This window comes from Eutrigla gurnardus (genome assembly GCF_963514095.1).
Source record: "Eutrigla gurnardus genome assembly, chromosome: 15".
In the NCBI taxonomy this organism is placed as follows: Eukaryota; Metazoa; Chordata; class Actinopteri; order Perciformes; family Triglidae; genus Eutrigla; species Eutrigla gurnardus.
In genome coordinates, this window is record NC_139938.1 from 8550939 (window position 1) to 8571372 (window position 20434).

The 20434-nt window shown below is 43.0% G+C and overlaps 2 protein-coding genes across 4 annotated transcripts in view; both read right to left on the reverse strand.

The window, feature by feature from the left end:
* ripk4 (receptor-interacting serine-threonine kinase 4) overlaps positions 1–20434 on the reverse strand; it is a 92615-nt gene that overhangs the window by 67768 nt on the left and 4413 nt on the right. The window lies entirely within an intron of this gene.
* Positions 2794–19559, reverse strand: map6a (microtubule-associated protein 6a). Of its 3 annotated transcripts, XM_084028335.1 has the most exons (5): positions 18574–19559; positions 8554–8767; positions 8233–8447; positions 5391–5501; positions 2794–3292 (listed from the first exon to the last, which is right to left on the reverse strand). In XM_084028335.1, exons 1-5 carry the CDS (start codon positions 19245–19247, stop codon positions 3145–3147), a joined length of 1362 nt encoding a protein of 453 aa, XP_083884461.1. In that variant the 5' UTR covers positions 19248–19559; the 3' UTR covers positions 2794–3144. The 3 variants fall into 3 exon arrangements, with proteins under 3 accessions (XP_083884461.1, XP_083884463.1, XP_083884462.1); XM_084028337.1 differs by lacking the exon at positions 5391–5501 and having other exon boundaries at positions 2795–3292; positions 8270–8447; XM_084028336.1 differs by lacking the exon at positions 5391–5501 and having other exon boundaries at positions 2795–3292; positions 18574–19558.

A 20434-nucleotide genomic window follows, 5' to 3' on the forward strand; every position in this document is an offset into this window, starting at 1 on the left:
GTATGAGGCAACATGAGGAAAAGACATTTCCCATCTTTTTGGGGTTTGGATGTCATTGCATGTTTCTCCTGCAGACACACACACACACACACACACACACACACACACACACACACACACACACACACACACACACACACACACACACACACATCCCATAATCCCACATTGTTGACTACAGGGTCATAAATGCAGCTCCTGGATGGACGGAGAGGGACTGAATATTAAACAGGAGAGGCTTTCTCTTTGAGAGGAAGTCCCTGGAGACCTGCGGTGAAAGAGGGCCTTGCTACCATCTGGAGGTTCGCAAATGCTCCGCCTCCTAATTAACCCATTCATCCTCGGCGTCTGAGACCTGGCAACCCATCTCTATGGTAACAGCACAGTGCAGGGATCGGAGGGAGGGAGGGAGGGAGGGAGAGCAGCAACGATCAAAGGGGAGAGAAAGATTTGCATGAAATGTGCCTTTAGCATCAATTTACTGGCTTCAGACGTGGTGATGCATATTTCTGGGCTTCGACTTCAAATGTCCACCTCCTCCTGATTGTGCATCGTTAAATACACAAAACACGTGTCGAGGGAGTGGGTCCCAGGTGCATGAATGAGGCTTTGGGGACTGGGGGTCTGGAGGAGACACATCTATGGTAACGGTCTGCAACACGATGTGTGTGTCGGCAGTCCTTCCTCTTTCCTCCCTCTCCTCCTCACATCTGGCTCTCTCTCTCTGATCATCCAGGTCACCTCGGCTCTGACACACAGTCATTCATCATGCTTTATGTAGTGTGTGTGTGTTTGTGTGTGTGCTCTCACTCACACAGGTCATTACTACATACACAGTCTTATTGTGTTCATATAGAGCAGCTCAGCCTTCCTCCAAGCACACAGTGGATGTAATGGATGGCATAACTGCCGTCTGTAGACTGTTATGGTCACCTGCTCTGTGGCTTCTGCTTGTCCATCGATTTCATTCATGTATTCACTGGTGGAATAAAGCCGAGCACATGTGATGTGTACTTTACTACAGCGTGCACACTTCTACTCCACTAGAGCCCTGCTTCTTTTTACTCTAAAAGATAAATGACTTATTACACCAAGATTTTTTGATTTTTCTAAATCTGTGTAATTTAGTACAAATTCTAGATAAAGCGTCGGTATGTTGGTCATACAGAGTGCTGTAGATTTGCAAGAGGGTGCGACTAAAATCCTGATAACTGGTTATAAGTCTATCTACTGTAAGTTACAGCAGCAGTTCAATGAAAGTGTACACAATGAGTTTCCACTATATATATATATTTTTTTTACAGGAAGTTATGGGATCTGTGATGAAGTGTTAAACACTTGGCTACACCTCCAGCTACAACAGTCAAATGCTATTTCTAAATAAATGCATCAGCAGCATCTAAATAGTGTATCACACATAAGGTCAATTTACTGTATTAAATTATTTTCATTTTCATACAAATGGTATGTTCTTTTGTTAATACTTCTGACTACTGAAGTCACATTTTCACTGCAGGACTGTTGTTTGGAGTGTTTTTACACCGTGGTGTTGCTTGTTTGTTTAAAGTGAAGAATATGAATATCTCATCCATCACCGATGGAAAGATATAAAGATCTGTGTGCTTCAGTCTCCACTCACTGCACCTGAAAACTGCTTTATTGTGATGTAAATGTTGTATGGAGCGTTCTGAAAAGACACAGAAACACAACACAATGGATGGTGGTCCTCTTTGGGTTTCAAATGATTTTCTGAGCGTTCCATCAAGACGGCTGATTAAGACTGACAGTGACTTCCCCTCCTCCCACTGCTTGTTAAACACAATGGGAGTTGTGAGGCTGTGTGTGTGTGTGTGCACGTTGTGTTCTGTCTGTGTGTGTATATGTGAGCGGACGTGAGCATAATCACATTTACTGTCATTTACTGTTAGCCGCGAAGCTAACAGCGCTAATGAAGGAAAGCTCGTCTAATGGGGAGGAATATGAACTGTGACAGGGAAACAGCTTCTCTGCACCAAAACCTCCAACCAGCCACTTGGTCTTCTTTCCTGATCCCCGTTACTTCCAACACGCTGCATCCTGGGCCATAAATGAAAGATGAGCAGCCTTAATGAGGCATCCTAGAAACCTGACAAAACGGCGGCTTCTTGTGCTTTTTAAAGAAACTAGGCAATCTATTGCTTTGTCCTTTTTGTTGATGACTTGGAGTGCAGATAGAAGGTCATGGTAACAGGTTCTGTCCTCGTTTTTGTGCAGCAGGGATACAAGAGAGCTACCTTTGAATGTCGGAGTATTTTGTTTGCATATTCATTCATCAAATTCCTGATTTAAATGAAGAATATTGACCTTTAAAAAAAAAAAAAAAAAAAAACACCTTTAAAAAAATAAAATACATTTCAAAAGGCTCCTTTTTCACATTCTGATGTTGTCCACCTCCAGAGACACTTTAACTGATTCAGCAGATGAATGTGAAAACAAACACGGTGAGGCTCCAACATTCAAGTGAGTGAACAAAAAAGCAAAATACGTTCTTTTGAGTGGAGGAGGGCTTTTAAAAATGTGGTTTCAAACATGAAGCCCTCAGTTCCTCATCATTCAGCCATCATTTTAATGTTCCCATCCCTTTTGTTAAGCACTTAAACTTAATGGTATTAGACTGCATCCAAATGGAGCCCATGAGGAGCGCTCCGTGCTGAACTATTCATCCCTTTCCTCCACACAGACACCCTGTTTGAAAAATCACTGACCAACAAAAAGTACCATACAGTCTATTAATTTGCAAGTTGTGATTATTTATTTACACTAAAACCGATTAATGTACAGTACAGTTCTATTGTAATTGTTGTATAAGCACTTAATGGTGGTGGCATTTCTATTGATATCGACATAAAATAAATTGCATGAAACCAGAAAATTATGTAGCACCTTTGCATTAACGCCATGGGTCGAACAGCTGTGACCTCATAGCCAGAAGCTGTCTCAGACATGCGTGTTTTAAATGTGAGGGAGGCGTCTTGGATTGCGGAACTTTTTTTTTTTTTGTCGTTCACCTCTTGTATTCATCCAACTTAGTTGCAGACACTAGATATTTACAGGGCAGGGCATCAGTCTTATAAGGTGTGTGTGCCTCCGTCCCCACTGGCAGAACTACTCCGCCTGGTTGACGTCGAGGGCGAAGCGTACGACTCCGCTGCTCCTCCGAGGCTCGGGTCTCTCCAGCGGTGGTGGTGGCTCTCCTCCCGCAGCACCCTGGGAATGATGATGACTGGGTCCGAGAAGCTCGTCTTTAGCATCTCTAGGAGGCAGCACATGGTTAAGACACCAGAGAAGGAGACAGAAAGAGACACACGATGAGGCATTTCTCTCAGGCCAACAAGTCATGGGGTCGAGCACCCTGTGACCGCTCATTTCAGAGGACTGTTTTAGGGGACGAATGTACAACATCACTACGGGGGCCGGTTTGCTTATCACAGATTACATCAAAACGCCTCACGGCAATTTTGATAGAATCAAGTGACTCCTCATGCAATATATCACTTTGAAAAAGACTAAACCTCATTATACACACATTTAAAGTCCATTTGGCTTTTCTAATGATGCCATGGACAGCTTTGCATTTCGATCAATACGGACCATTGGTTTCAATCTATACTTCGACCCGTTCAATTAGTCGCAGTGACATTATGAACTACTGGATGCCAATAGTGCAATGAGGGTCTCGGGGTGTTCCGTGCTACAAAATGCAGTACACTATGGAACAAATTACATTGACATGGGACTAGATAAGCTGTAAAAATCAGTAACATGCACTTACAATTTCCTTTGAACTGTGTTTCCAAAGCGGAGCCGTTTCCCTCATTCCATTCATACTTACCCCTCATCTTACATCCAAGCTCACACTCAAAGTCTAAACCAGATTATTAAACACAACATCAGATTGCAGGTCCAACAGAAAACAGTGGCGGCATGCTTTACAGACAGATTTAAAGTGTAAAATGTAGAATGAAACATAAGTAAGCTAAGATGAACCATGCTGCAGTTTCAAACATGTGAGTGATCTGCCTCATACATGAAGGAAATTGTGATTTTCATTCTCGTGTGGATAATTCAACAGTCATGCAATTCATTTAAAAGGACCAGTGTGTAGATTTGGCTGCCTCTAGTGGTTAGGCTGCAGATTGCAAATGACTGAAACTTCTCCTGCGTGCCAAACATGAACATGTTTGGTTTGTCCATTGTGGGCTACTGTAGAAACAACATGGAGGACTCAGTGAAGTCTCTGTATGTGGATATAATCCACTTATTCTCAGGTAGGGATGGGGAGCTTTTATTCCTCACAATAAGTTGATTGTGGTGAATTTCCGTTACCAAGATAATTGAAAATATCATGAGTGACTTGTAAAAGCTTTCTAGTTCACTATCGTAGTAGACAAGTGAAAAATAGAGGATGAAAAAAAGCTAAATATTTTTTCATGTAGGGAGATTTTATGATTATCAACAGGAAAACCATGAGGTGAGATTTCCGTATCGTCCCATGCCTATTCAAAGCTAATGAAAACACAACGATTCTTAGTTTAAAGTTACGGTAAATTCATGTGAATGAAATTCTAGTTTTGTTTTTTAATTTACTCTCATGATACCTTGCCTCATGGAAACCCGTCTGCCTCCCGAGGCCGATGCTGCGTGCACGTTGACATAATGTTGAAAAGAGTCTTTTATTTTGTCAATGAAAAACAAATGTGCACGGGGGAAGTACATGTTGTTGAAGGCGCCCTTGTCACGAGGATTGAGTGATGCCGGCTCACGTAATGCCCCAAAAGTGAAACTCTGCTGACCCTCAACCAGCTCTCTGCCACCACCTTCATCTGCATGCACCGACCCACACTGAAGTGACACAGAACCAGTGAAAACCCAGCAAAGCCTCACCCCAAGTTTTACCGCTGGCAGTGAGCCAGAAAAAAGAGGATCTGTCCGTTTCATTACTTTATATTCATTTCATGAATAAAATAATAGAAATAAGATGGCAATCTGAAAAAAGATTGGTTCCAATAACCAGAACCTCCTGAATGCTACACACTGGCCCTTTAAGCATCAAGACAAATGGGTGTATTACAGCGGCTGACAAAGGTCGGGGCTAAACCTGGGGCCTCCTTAAGAATGGGCACCTCACATGTAGGATGTCACACAGCCCCATCCCCCCCTCCCCCCTACCCTACTGTCCATATGGAAGAGAAATATACGGCTATGACCGGAGGAGCAGACCGGAGAGAATGCGGCGACTGCAATAGAAAACAAAAGTCCATGGCAACTCCATGAGCATGTATGAATGAGCATGAGTGGCGTTTGCGGCTCGCGGTCTGTTTTCCTTTCACTGCTCTCGCGGGGGGGATTACCTTGGATCGGGTAGCGCACAGCCCCACAGGTGTTGCTTTAGAGTCTGCACCCAGCCAATATCTCGGATTGGCTGGCAGAGCTGTACGTAGTGGTACTGTTTTAGCACAACCCTTCAAATGAATCAGAATGTCACTCATTAGCACACGACAGGTCGGACACAGCATAAGTATGAAGACAGTATGATCTCAGCAAATGTAATATCACACATTTGTGGGCGTTTGTTTTCTTTTAGCATGAAAGAGCATCATTTGTACATTAGTTAGAAGCCTAAGAAGCACATGACAACTTATTCTGGAAGATGTTTCTGGACATCCTTTGACATGCATGTAGCTATATTAAGAAGGGGAGGGGGGGGGGGGGGGGTTCATGGAATATATTTGAGACATGATGCAAAAACAATATATTCAGCAGGTCTCACATGAGGGCAAACATGCAGGGCTTGGAGAAGATGTCACAATCTTAAATAAGCATAGAAAGAAGTTATGGGAGCAAAATATTCTCTTCCATGTGGATTGATTCAATGTCGTCTGTCTCACAAGGACAATGAGCGGGACAGGAGGAACACTGACAGATACCTGCAACCGCTAGTCTTTCACCATTCTTCTTAAAAAAAAAAAAGCAAGAAGACACTGCCCTTTTCTGCTTTTTTGCATTTATTTGTAATGTTTCATTAAATATGAGCAAGCAGATAAAAACACAAGCACGTCACAGTTTTTTTTTTTTTGCGCAAGACATAACTTTCTTCACCATACTTTCTATCCTTATTTACCTAATAGTCACAGATGTGTGGGTGTGCTGTTTATAAGCCCCCCCACCTCCTGTTGTGTTACATGATCAAGCGTCCCCCAACCAAAGGCTGCAAAATGCTAACGAGTCAGGCCCTCATCTGTGATGGGGCCCGAGCTCAGCGTGGACAGGCGTGGTGGTAGTGGTGATGGTTGCCGTCAGACACTGACACGGTGCAGTCGTCCATCACACGGACGGATGCTGAGCGCTAATGAGAACAGTGAGGTTTGTGGGGGGGGGGGGGTGGAGCACAATGATGGCCTGACCCATGACAAGAGTGTACAGTGCTCTTCTATTCCAAACACAAAGGAGTATGTCTCTCTCTAGGTGAAAACAGCTGGACCAAGTGCAACATGTAGCCCTGCTATAATAGACTGTATATGTACACAAAAGAGGTTAGATTGAGTCTTAACAGATAAACAGTTACAATACACCACCATGTTTCCAATCAACTTTTTAAAAAAAAATCAAAAATAAACTCAACCTCATCAAACCAATGTTTGGTATTTGGGCAAAACGAGTAGAACAACATGGATTCAGAAGCAGAGAGTGATGAACAGCAGCAGTGACACTAATCGTCACCGTGTCCTCAGTGGTGTGTGCTCAAATAAAAGATGGTGGTATTTACAGAGTAGACATAATACTACTACTACAGAAGATGAGATAAAACTTGTGTGAAAAAACAGTGACGTGTTGAGGATGTATTAGTAATGTGGACCTGGGCTTCATCCATACAGCTCCCTCTTTAAAGGTCATGTCGAAGATGCTTTAAGCTGCAGTGTGAGCCGTCTGCTGCCGTCCCATAGCGGTCTAATCTAATCGTATTGGTTACGGTCACCCTCAGCAGGGTGAAAAAAAAGACAAAAGGAGGTCCAGACCACCCTGAAGGGGATTACACTGAGGTATGGCTACTGATACTGACAGCAGACTCACCCCAATATCTCCCAGCTCCTCTGAACTCACCCCTCTCTGATTCTGAGAAATGTTGTGAAATAATGCTAAATGTCATTGGGACTATTCACTGCTCATCTGCTATGCAAATGGCTGGTGTTTAATGCATAATCAGTATAGCGTGACCCAGATGCTTCGTTGGCAACAAACTGGGCGTTACCACATAGCCTGGAGAGAGCTAAAATGCCACTGTATGAATGGGCTTCACGTGAAAGGAGCAAATGCTGAATGGAAGAGCAGGGTGGGTTTCTTTAGATGAAAACAATTTTGTAGTTCAGTTCACAATGAAATGTACAGAATCAGATTGAACAAAGCGTTCCCCAACACAGACTGTGAGCCCTGTGAGCTCCACCATGAACAGAGAAGTCTTACTGTAAACGAGCCGTAGATCACACACTCGTGACTAACCAAGCCAGACATTTATCAAAGATTTTCAGATTTGTTTTTTAATTTAGCAAGTGCAGAAATCAGATCCAGAGTGCCAATTTGATGATCTTTTCTCAAAAAAAAAAGAGAAAAGGGGAAGAAAAAAAAAATCCTTGATAAACGCAACAAACCAATCTGCTCAGCTGATCAAAGCCAAACCTTCAGGATTGCTTGTTGGTGGACCCATGCAAAGAGAGCCATTCATTGGCTAGTCAGGCAGCCTGTAGCCATGGCAACCTGGAGATGGAGGCGAGAAAGGGGGAGGGGGGGGATGTTGGTGGGCGGCATCAAATGGCAGAGGAAGGAAATGCTCCCACCCACTCGTTACTATAGCGATCTTATATAGCGTGAGGTGGGAGGGGCTATGACATGTCATGTCTAAACCGCCACATCTTATATTATTATTATTAATATTGTACAAATGTAGCCAAGAGGTAGTGAGAGAAGAGAGACTGAACAAAGAGAAGAAGAAGAAGAAGAAGAAGAAGAAGAAGAAGAAGAAGAAGAAGAAGAAGAAGAAGAAGAAGAAGAAGAAGAAGAAGAAGAAGAAGAAGAGACTGGAGGGAAAGAAGAAAAAGAAGGAAAATGATGAGAACCTTAATTTATTTTGCAGCCTCTGAGTTTGTTTTCCCCCCAAAAAATGAAGAAAAAGGAGAAGTAGTGCTAAATGATTTTTACTCTTTTGCCTCAGCCAGTTTGTTGTTCATCTCTTTACTTTTCTCCTTGTCCCCCACCGCTGGCCGGTTCTCGGGCTTGTTCTCCGAGGTCGTCTTCTTGGAGCCCCTCAGCGCGGCGCTCTGCTTATCTTTGGCTTTCTTCGCTGGCTTGCCCTGGCCGGCCCCTGTGGCTCCGGGCCTTTTGGGTTTAGAGCGAAGGGCACTATATCTGTCAACCTATGGATGTCGGACAGCGGAAATGAGACTCCTGAGAGGAAATGCTTCATGTATGCCTGCTCGTCATTATCTAAAAGCTCTCGGTGTTGGAAAGGGGTGTTCTCACCTGTTTGATGGGGTCTATGTAAGGCTCGCTGTACAAACTGCGTATCCGCCTCCTCTCCAGGGCCTTGTTGTCAGTGGGACGCAGCGGGACTTGGCCCTTGAAGGTGGCACTGTAGCTGGTCTCTAGGCTGGTCTTCTCATTCGGTGGCAGGTACTGGGACCTGGCCCGGATCATCTTTGCCGGCTTCACATCTTTGTAAGCCTTGAACTCAGTCCTGTGTGGAGAGGAGGAAATCAGGTATCGTCAGAAAATGTGCTGTGTCGTAGAGCTTTAAAATCCATCAGTTATGATTATTAATGACCGTAGTGACCGTGCAGGAAAGAGTTGCCTTCTGGGTAATTAACTGCTGATTAAAAGACAATGTTCAAGACCTAAAACTAGGAGACTTTTAGCTTCAAAGGTATCATTAGACATTTTGGAGAATGTGCTTAATGTCAGGTGGTCTGATGTTTGTACGATAAATATGAAGCTACAGCAATGAGTCACTACTGGTTGCCTGGCAACCTCAAGGTGACACAAGACTCTAGAGGTCGCCGCACACGGACAAGATATAGTCCTGTGGCCTATAAATAACCACCCATACTACATGTCATTTTAACACTTTGTGTTTTGTATGGAGTGAGAACCACATTAACCACCATGTTAACTAGAGAGCTTTAGATTCAGATTCTGTGAGTGTTGAACAGAGCCAGGCTAGCTGCTATGATGCATCACAATGCTTTGGTGAACTATTCTGCATCGATGCAGTAAAGTCTACAATCGTTATACATTTTTTTGGGGGGCAATCCATATTACATATTACACATTTTATATGTGAAGTAATGTAGTACAACTAGTAGTATCAACTGTATCATACAAATGGGAATTGGTTTGAAAGATTTGAAGGTAAAATTCTCATTATGTTTAAATCCAAAATAGAGATGCATCGTGAATCGTTTCATAATTGAATGGTGAGGTGACAGACGATTCCCACCACTGCTGTATTCCCACAGCATCCACTCATCTGAAGCAAGCTAACATACATCACAGCTACAGAAACTGTATTTCCTTTGTGTGAGGAATTCAAATAAATATAATATTGCCAATAATGCAAACAAAAGGGAATGTGTGTTTCTATGGTGTCTTGTTCTCCTTAAACAGGATACAGTGATGCTGTGGCTAATTAGAAAAGAAAACAGACAGCTCTGTGTTTACAGCAGTCAGATGAAACTGCACTGTTGCAGCACAATCCAGCACGAGCACTGAGAGGCAGCTGTAGCCAGAGTTCAGGGAGAAGTCATCGTTCCCTGTGGCAACGCACAGCAGATCAGGCCAGGCTGCTGTACAAGACACTCGTTAGCTCAAGTCATATGGAGAGAGATCCCGGAGCTCCTGGGATCCTGTTTAATGCGACGTACGTTTCAGGCACAGGTAATTTGATGCTTTAATGCATCACAGTGTGAAAGCTGGTGGGTTGTCATGGGACAGCATGTGAGGGTGAAACCCTACATGACTAATGGGGCTCATCGTTTTCTCAGCGGTTCATCATTTTTTGTTGATTGTTATATGCTGATAAAATTGAAAACATGGGCTATAGCTAAAGTTAGGTTAGCTTTGTTAGCAACAGGCGCCTCGTTAGCAAAGTCAGAGGTCTGCGATCAAGCGCCGCGACAACATGCAGAACCTTCGCACTCCATGCACAAGCCCTGATTACGTCATCACTGCTCGGTCTGGCTTCACCACGGCAACGAACACGTAACCCACTCAGCTGAGCTGAACATTATAAACAAAACAGTATGGCAAACAACTTTCAACACAATGTTCACACATTCACTGTGCTTGGCGCTCTGCTGCTCGGCCTCCTCGCGTGCCTTCCACACAGGACGCAGCTTGTGCTGCACTCATTGCTGGCTTCAGATCACATTGCGTGCATGGTAAGTGGTGCAGTGCACTGTGCCCATGCTTTGCTCAACACACCAACAAGCCATCATGGCACCACACAAGCTCTGTAACAATGAGAGCTTCGTGCTCTGAACAACCACAACAAGTGTATAATCCAGCATCCATTATGGATGGATGCTGGATTATACCGTTGTTGTTTGATCCAACAGCACTCCGAATATAAAACAGGTCCAGTTTGTTCCAGACTGCTGTCTGGCTCTCGGAGTGAATAGCAGCCTCTCTGGGATTCACAGTCTGCAGCAGCTAGCAGCTCTGTGAGGCTGAACTAGGGCACAGCTGTGAGCTTAGCCTAAATGCTAATGTAAGCATGCTAAACATGCTCATAATGACAACGCTAATAGGTTTATGCTCACCAAGTATAGTGGTTAGCATGGTCAACACCTAAGTTTAGTGTGCTAGCATACTAACATAAAACTAATTAACAGCAAAGTCAAAGTAGTCTACAGCTGAGGCTCACAGGAAAGCCATTAATTTGGCAGTAATACACCTGATGATGGGGCTAAAGCAAAGGTTAGAGGTCACCAAAGTAATGTTAACATTTTTAATTAAAAATAGGGCTGTCAAAATTAACGTCAGTTAATTTCTTTGAGTTAATGCACTATTTTTTTAACGCATTAACACAAAAAAAGAAAGAAAGATGGAACTATCAATGAATGACATCACGTTAGCGAGTGTCCGGTGGAGAGAGAGAGAGAGAGAGAGAGAGAGAGCGTGAAGGTTAGTATGAAGTTAGCAGCTCCAGCACACTTACAGACTACAGCTGTGATGCATTACAGCTATGAATGTAGCAGTTAGCACTGACATTAGCAACAGAGAGCTCAGATCCTGTTACAGCTGTGAATGTAGCAGTTAGCACTGACATTAGCAACTGGTTCAGGGATTACCGGTATGTTTAAAAAAAAAATCAAAAAATCTGGCTCAGTCACACTTAACAGCTAGGCTGATCTTTAAGGTGGACCAGCACTATTCTCCTTTCCTGACAAGCTGCTCCTCTGATTCTCTGAGCTTTTTGAGCTTTAATATTTATTTTAACTGTGTAACTGACAGCAAATTAAACAGTAACAGTAAGTATTTATACTGCAAACTCTACTGTTTGTATCAGGAAAACACAAAGTTGAATGGTATTGTTAGAACTGTAATGGTATTATAACTGTAAGTAGCAGTACTCTATCGGCATTGACATTTAAATATTTGTACTCAGTCTGATAAAACGTGCTATCAGTGCATCTCTATTTGTAGAGGCTTCACATTCTGCATATTCTGTCATTTATCTTTCCGTTCCCACAGCAATAAACAGAGCAAATGGGAATTTTTTCACATTTATGAATAGTGATTAATCGTGATAATCCACAGCTACCTTGGGATTAATCTGATTACAATTTGTAATCGATTGACAGCCCTAATTAAAAATCAAAATGCTCATCTCATCTCCATCACTATAAAAATATCTTCCAATTAATCTGAATGAAAAGCAACTATTAATGGCCAAGGCCAGAGAGAGAGAGAGAGAGAGAGAGAGAGAGAGAGAGAGAGAGAGAGAGAGAGAGAGAGAGAGAGAGAGAGATTACATAACTGGACTGAAGTCCATTTTCGCTGCTCCACTGGGCCAAGAAGCCACAATGCAAAGACAGGTTATACAACAACGTCCAAGGCCAAGGCTCTAAAGTACTCACATCAGGGTGGTGTGTGTGTGTGTGTGTGTGTGTGTGTGTGTGTGTGTGTGTGTGTGTGTGTGTGTGTGTGTGCGTGTCTGTGTGTGTGTGTGTGTGTGTGTGTGTGTGTGTGTGTGTGAGAGGCAGAGGCAGGTTGTGAGTGCAGACAGGTTTCATGGAGTGAAACTGTAACATTGCTGCTATTCATGGACACATGACTGAGTAACAATGAAGCCTGTGTCTCTGAGGTCAGTGTGTACTTGGTACTTGTTTAAAAAACGAGTGATCACTGACACCAAAGTACGAAGCATAACTTTTTAGTTTGTGGCAGGAAGCCAAACGCTCACATATACATCCAGAGATTTTTCAAAATGAATTAGTTCCATGCCTAATTGGCCTGGGACTAGTATTACATGGGGACCTCCTTTAGAAATTACCCCCGACCTCTATGTTTCATGTCAGACATTCACACTAATACTCTCCTCCAGTACAGCAGCTTTATTCATCTTCCTTTCACCAGGATGATTTCTTTAAAGGCAACCAGCTTCTCTTAAGCTCTCTGTCGGTCTTTCAACAAAAATCTCCTTGTTGGCGGCCACACGTTTCACCTGAAAAGGCTGAAATAGCATGGAGGTCAAGTGTTTTTTTCTGGTTTCATTATATCTGACAGTCCATTAACCACTTCATGTGATGTAGATCACCACCATCATCACTTAGATACTCAATATACAAAGCAATCATGTTTTTAATATATCTTTACAAAATACAATATTTGCTCCTTGCAGAAACAGAAATGTACAAAAGAAATATACACTCATAAATAATCATAAATACTGCAGCAAACACATCCATCCTTTAACTAAATTATATTATATATTTACACTGTTACACCAGACAGAGAAAAGCAACAAAACCTGATTTTTGAGAAGCTGGAACCAGAAATGTTTTGGGATCGTTCCTTGAAAGATGACTAACTTGACGATTCAATTGATTATCGGCTGATGGATTAATAGATAATTTGTTTCAGCGTTGATGCAATCCATGCAGTATGTATGAAGAGCTGCTGTATTACTTGCATTACACTGTGGGAATCTAAAAACAGCCCGTGTGACTGACCCTGCTGACCCGCTGAGAAGAAGAGGATGTGCAGAGAAACGGCCTCGTCACTGAAACCAAACACTGGAAGTGACGGTGGTGGAAGGACGCCAGGGTACAGCACCGCTGAGCTCCATCTCTCTAACATGGCACAGACTGGACCCCCACCAAGGGGAGAGTGACGACAAAACAATAAAAACACACTGCTGCATTGTGGGATCAGCCAGCGTCCTGTGTGTTCATCTTGACATAGAAAAACTTCAAAGTACACTGACAGATTATCAGCAGGCCGCAGAAAACTAGCCAGAAGTAGAGTCGAATTTGTGTGCAATCAGACCTTCCTGACCATTTCTTACTGCCAATGCATCACATTATATTATCTTAAACAGATCATTTTTGATCGTTTTTGAGGCATTTCACTAAACTAAAGAACTGTCTAGAGGAAAAGTCAGGGGATCATGCATATCTATATAGAGTTTCTTACAAGTAGTAATATAATGCTCTCGACAGTGAATATACTTTACCACATCCATGCAAATAAATACAACAAATAAAAATATACATTCTGCAGGGTTTGGGATGCTTTTCATTAGACGAAGCAAGCATTTGACCAGCGATGCATCAGTGCAGTTACACTGCTCAGATAAACTTGTGTGCAGATATCTCTAATGGCGACCACAGTGACTCTAATCCTACACCAGAGCTGGCTTCACATAAACGGCTGGCCGGCTTCTTTCACAGTATTCCAGGGAATCAATCTGCCCACACAGTATCGAGCTCCACTTCCTAGCAGTGTTTCTTGGTGTGTCAGCGGGTGAGAGGCTGGCTTCTGGTCAATACTGCCTCCTCCCTCTGGGACCAGTTGGCCTCATCTCTAACTCACAGGCTGGCTGTAGCTTCTCAGGCAGCGGCTCAATGGAAACAGCTCTACGCTCAGAGCTGGAACACTGCATTACAGTATTACATGGGGGTGTCACTGAGGCACAAAGGGAGGCTCCCAGGCATTCTTGGTATTGTCAGTAATTACAGTAATGCTAATTTCGATTACAAATCAACAAAAACATCAGTTTGTAACAAAATGCAGGTTTTCGGTTAATAACAGTGGTCAGAGTTTAGATAGAACTGCAGGTTTAACTGGGTTACAATACCTTACGTAATTCATTCATAACCACAATCTGATTTGAAGACATTTCCTTGTAAATTAACTGGAATCACATGTGACCAATCAGATTAGTTTGGTTACATAAGACAGATATATGTAGCTGACTGAGCTCTGAATTGGTGCAACAAATGAACACCGAATATCAGCTGACATCTGGGTAATACATTTGCGCAACAACTAAACTAAGCTGGTTGTATTTTAAAGGAGCGGGAAAAAGCGGAGCTCAGTTTTACTGCAAATGAGTTCGGACATGTGAGATAACAACCTGCCATTTTTTTTATCCCAGACTGGGTGTTTCTGCATTCAGTCCTTGTCAGTAGCAACATGAGGATCATCGCTAAGAGGATCATTTCTGAATCCACCAGAATCCATTGGCCTCTTTAGAGTGTACTGTCTGGTAGTAGTAGATATACTGTGTGTACGTTCTGGAAACGTGACATATTTTTGAGTTGATGGGGATCCTTGTCTGGGAGGGGAGGATTGGATTGTATGTGTCCAGAAGAGAAGAAAGGAAAACCAAAAGAAGCTGTGGAAAATGTTAAGCTGTAATGACACAAATTAAATATCCTGCCTCAGCCTCTCTCCTTTCCTGAACTCAATGAACCTGCACGACCTCCCTAACTGTACTAATGAAACTATCTTCAAGATAATGCATGTCAATGCAATCTGCTCTTTGTGTGTCTTTCATGAGACGCATTGCATGATGGGACAAATAATGCTGACAAGATGAAGGCTTTGTCTTTTACAGCAATGTTGGTAGTAAAAAATAAAACACTAACAAATACTTCAGAAGCTGCTGTCTGATGCTCATGGCTTATTCTCATGCAAAATATGACATTTTAAACATAACGCAGTGGCTTGGTGGCGAGATGGAGGCTGGACGGGGATCGTGACTGGGGGAGTGTTGGTAGAAAAATCTGCAACAATTCAGACAAGAAAAGAAATAGTAATCACGGAGGTTGGCTATCTAGGCTATCTTTTACAGCCACACACCACCTAAAACTGCATCACTTCCAGCAAACGTCACAGAGAACAACAAGGGCAAAACAGCATCATTGATCAGTTTCAAATGACAGTTCTCTGGTCTGTCTCAGCCAAAAACACCTCAACATTTAATGATGTTATCTTCACTTCACTTGTTCACTACATACAATACCAAAGACTTAATTTCAACAATATCAACAGGGCCTGATTGATGAGTCAGCCTTTGCATTTCTTTTAAACTACAGTGATGGTGTTATTATTAGAGGTGGGAGAAATAATCGGTATGATGCATCATGATGCTTTGTTGAACAATTCTGCATCGAAAGTCTAAAACATATTAGTACTGTAACACAAAAACTCTATCATACAAATATTAATTGGTTTGAAAGATTTTAAGGAAAAATCCTCATTCAATTTAAATCCAAAATAGAGATGCATCTCGAGAATAGTTTAATAATCGATTGAATCGTGAGAAGACTGATGAATCCCACCACTATATTTATTATGCAAAAATACTCGATAATGAAAAAAGTGATAAGAAAGAAAAAAAAACAACAACAGCTTGAACATATGTTTTTTTTTAATTGTGTGTGTGTGTGTGTGTGTGTGTGTGTGTGTGTGTGTGTGTGTGTGTGTGTGTGTGTGTGTGGGTGTGTGTGTGTGTGTAGTGTGTAACTGTATGCACACTATCCCTGATGTTAACCCACAGCTGACCTGCTTTAAGTGTCCGCCGGCAGAGTACGACAGAGCTGACTGGGCTTCTGCTTGTCACGGTGCACCATTTAAAGCCATGTGGGGGCAAAGTGCTGCAGGCTGCACCCTGCTGACTGCTCACACACACACACACGGCAGAAATATAGGCACCAAACACCCGCAAGACTCGCTCACTGATCTCCCATGGAGCCGTTCACCTCTGCCAGCCGCAGTCCAACACAGATGTGCACTTCTACACATCTGTGTTGCATCCTATTGCATTTGTTTTTCACAACTCTGTGTATCAAATGAAATGTTTTACAGATTATAGTATAGATAAATGCTGAGACATGAATCTAAGTCAAAGAATAAACCACTGAATGCTTTGAAACTCCTAAACATCCACAGATCACAGCAGCGGTAACGTCAAGGCTCAAAGGTGACATGGATCTTATACATCACATCAGCTCACAACCAGCAGCCTTCCCAGAACATGAACACAACCGCTAACACAGAGGCACAGCTTCCAGGGACATGCGTGACTGGATGCTCATCCATCCACCAGTCTCCATCATCCCCTGGAACATTGCATAATAGGACACAGCTTAGAATCCTCCTTCATCTCTCCATTTAATTCAATTACCGTCTGTGGGGAAAATAACAGTTGACTGATCTGTAGTGTTTTCACATGCTGTGTGTTGCTTGTTTCAAGAAAACAAGCTTTCAATTAAGATTGAGAACAACCAGTGATCAATTAGTCACCCTCTGTTAAGTCCTGTATTGTGGGAAACAATCACATTTCTCAGGCCAATGGAACAACTAACAAAGCGTCTCTTTCTTTTTTTCCCCTTCAAATAATTAGCAGCTATGTGAAGTCATTTGGAGTAAAAGGTGTTAAGAAAACGCAGAGAGCATGCAGCAATGTATCTTCATACAATAGCCCCTTGTATGCTGCCTTTTCATTGTGGGAGTGTCACTCATTCTTTCCACACCGTCGTTATTGTAAAAGGTAGAGAGACAGAAAGGGATGTCAGAGTCCTTCCACCTCTGAGCAGTAATGAAGGTCGTCTCAGAGCAGTAACAGGAGAAACGATGACAGACGACCTCAGCTCGAAGCTGGAACACAAGGTGACGTTTTGAAGACGTGATACATGTGCGACCCGCCGATTTAAAAAGCTTTTAACATTTTCCGAAGCTTATTTAACACCTCACACTACGGCCGACGGCGATGTGTTACGTCACGACCTCTCTGGTTCAGCAAATTCAGGAAGCTTGTGTAAAAGGACTAAAGATCAATATATAAGGTGAGATCGCTGTACTTTGAGGGGTCTTCTTTCTGTGACTATGGCGGGATCTCTGTGTAAGAACACCTAATGATTCGCCTGACATCTTGGGAAAAGTAATTTTATAAATGTCCAGCGACGTGAGCGATCAGTGAACCTGTGTAAGCCAAAGCAATGCAGAACCAGTTTAAGCAACAAAACTACTTAATTTGATTTTAAGAGAAGATCTTGGTTTGGGTTAAAATATGTAACTTAGCTACATTAGTTAGGTTTAAAGTTAATTTAAGTAAGTCAACATTGACTTTAGGTAACGAGACATGAACAGCTGTCTCCTGGGTGAAAGTCCTGTGTTTGTTTGCAGTCCCTACTTCCTCCCTTGGCAGACTTTGGCTGACTTTCGCCGTACATCACCTGACTTCCTTAGAGGCAACCACGTCTTGGCTCACAATTTCTCTTGTAGTGCAATACTGCAATTACGTATGCAGTGAAGGAGAACAGCCAAACAGGATGCATGACTTTGTTAAAGTTTTTCTGAAACGTCATTTCCAGACTGTCCATCTTCCATATTGTGATGTATTTCTGAGTGAAACAGGACAGGTGGGACACACCATTGAGAACTCTGATGTGACCATTGAAAAGAATAGCTGACCTTCTCCAGCTCTGTGCTGAGCCAAAGTTGCAGATTAATTAATGGATGACTATTAGTAGCTCATCTAAGTCTACGCATTATATTTTGTTTTCCAGGAAGAAAATATTGGATTATACAGATGATATTGTTTAATAGGTCAACAATATGAGCAGGGATATGATCTTTAACTATTCCATTGTATTGCACATTTTGCCTTTTAAAAGGATTATTCCATTAAAAAATGGTTGAAACTGGAATAATCACACCTAAAACGTATTTTCTTTATTAATGACAACATCCCGTTTCTTTTGGGAATGCTGGGGTTTGCTGTTTTAATGTTAGTTAAGGGTAGAGCCCAAAGAAACATATTTTTAAAGCAATGAATGATGCTCAGCACCCCTCCCACTCTCACCATTGCCGTATACAGTCCCTAAACATTCACACTTGACAGCAGATGAATCGTTGTGTCTTCTATACGTAGTTATGGTTGTTCTACAGTAACTGGTAACTAACAGTAAATGGTTGCCACGTCTCTGAGTTTGTTGACGTTGTCCCCACATTCACGGTTCAGTGTAAACTCACTTGTACGAGCTGTCGGCGGTGATGTCCTCTTTGATCTGCCTGTTCACAGCGTCCGCCGCCGCCCTCCCTTTGGCCTCTCCGTCCACCTTCACGACAACTTTCTTCTGCACCTCCTGTTTCCCGGGCTTCTTTTTCCTCTCCTGTCCCTGCAGGAGGTCTTTCTCCTGCACCTTGTCGGCGATAGCGCTCTTCTCCACACCGCTGTCCGCGTCCGCCTGCTGTTTGGCGTGCTTGGACCGGTCATCGGAGGGATGCTGTTTAGGTATCCAGGGGTGGTCGCACCTCTTCGGGATGGGCCAGGCTTTGTAGTCCTTCTGGTACTGGGTCTGGCTGCTGAACGGTGTTTCCGGTCCGTGGTACTCGTTCTTGGGTTTGCAGCTCGGTTCGGGTCGCACCTTCCAGTGCTTAAAGTCCTCGCGCGTCACCGAGCTGCACACGCGCTCCTCGGAGACGCACCTCCGCGGCGGCCGCGTCGCTGTCGTGGTGCGGTTTTCCGCGCGAGACGGCTGCGTTTCTATGGTGACCCGGGCCTGGGGAGGCTGCAGCTGGATGTGCTGCATCTCAGAGGCGTCCGTGTACTTGGTGAAGACCAAAGGCACCGCAATGTCAGCCTTGTCCAGCTGGTTCCAGAAGCGGGCCATACAGCACGCCCTGCTGATACAGGGCCACGCCATGGTGAGCCGGAGAGAGCCCCACTACAGCACGACGAGAACCGGCTCCAAAAACACGAAAAAGATGTCTACACTACCTTGATGACAGAAACAAGATGTCCGTGTGTCAGCGGGCAGCACGGATGCCTCCACAACGGTTGGCGTTAGATTTGATTCAGTAAATACATTTTCTTCTAAAACAGACAGATTTGAGGATTTGGAAATGACAACAACAACCTTCCTAAGGTGAGCTGTGCTTCCTCTGCTCCGCTCTGTCCCCTGGTTCTTGCTACATCACTCCACGGCATGGCACTGCAACGAAAAACAGCCCCGCCTGCCTGCTCAGCATCCCGGAGACAGAGCTGGAGATGCCGACGACAAAATAAAAGTCAGGCTAGAACGATTATTAAATAACTTCCGGCTGGACCCGCAGCCCCAAAGCCGCAGTGACCCTATTATTAAATAATGTAACTAAAAAGAGCCCCCACAAGAAAAAGAAAGCATAGTAGCCTACCAAAAGAGATCTACCCTATATACTATTTTCTTAAAGGTAAACTCTCCCGAGCCTTCGCTAAGAGCTGCTGCTTTTATTTTGAAAAGAGAACAACAATTTCCGCTACAAGGCTGATGGAAGACGGTGAACTTGACAGGGTGTTTTTTACGCACACTGCGTCGTGGTCCAGCCATCACTTTGCTTGTTTCTGGCAGTGTTTTGATATTTGTTGATATTTAATCAAACAGAATGAGTGGTCAGTGTAACCTAAATACAAATAACAGAAATATATTTCAGGATGAAATATTTAAAATGATAACTGAGAATAAATACATATTCTGATACCATGAATTGGCAAAAAAAATAAATATATATATATAGGATAACATTGGCATACACTATTGGATAACATTATATTGTATAATATAATTAATCACCAATAGCAAGTAATTTTTATATTGAAGGACGTTATGAAGTATAATACCACTGCATACATTATGTAAAATCTATATGATAAAAGCCATAAAAAGGCCCAGACTGCTAAATGAAAGCTACTGATTCATGCTAAATTTGTGAAAACGACATTTCTGTCAGTCTGTGCCAGCAAATAGTGCAACACATGAATAATGCCAACTCATTACACAGCCCGAGGGCCTGTTTCACGTTGTATTCTAATGTCTGACGGACAAGCACGTGATCTGATAGAGCTTTTTTCATG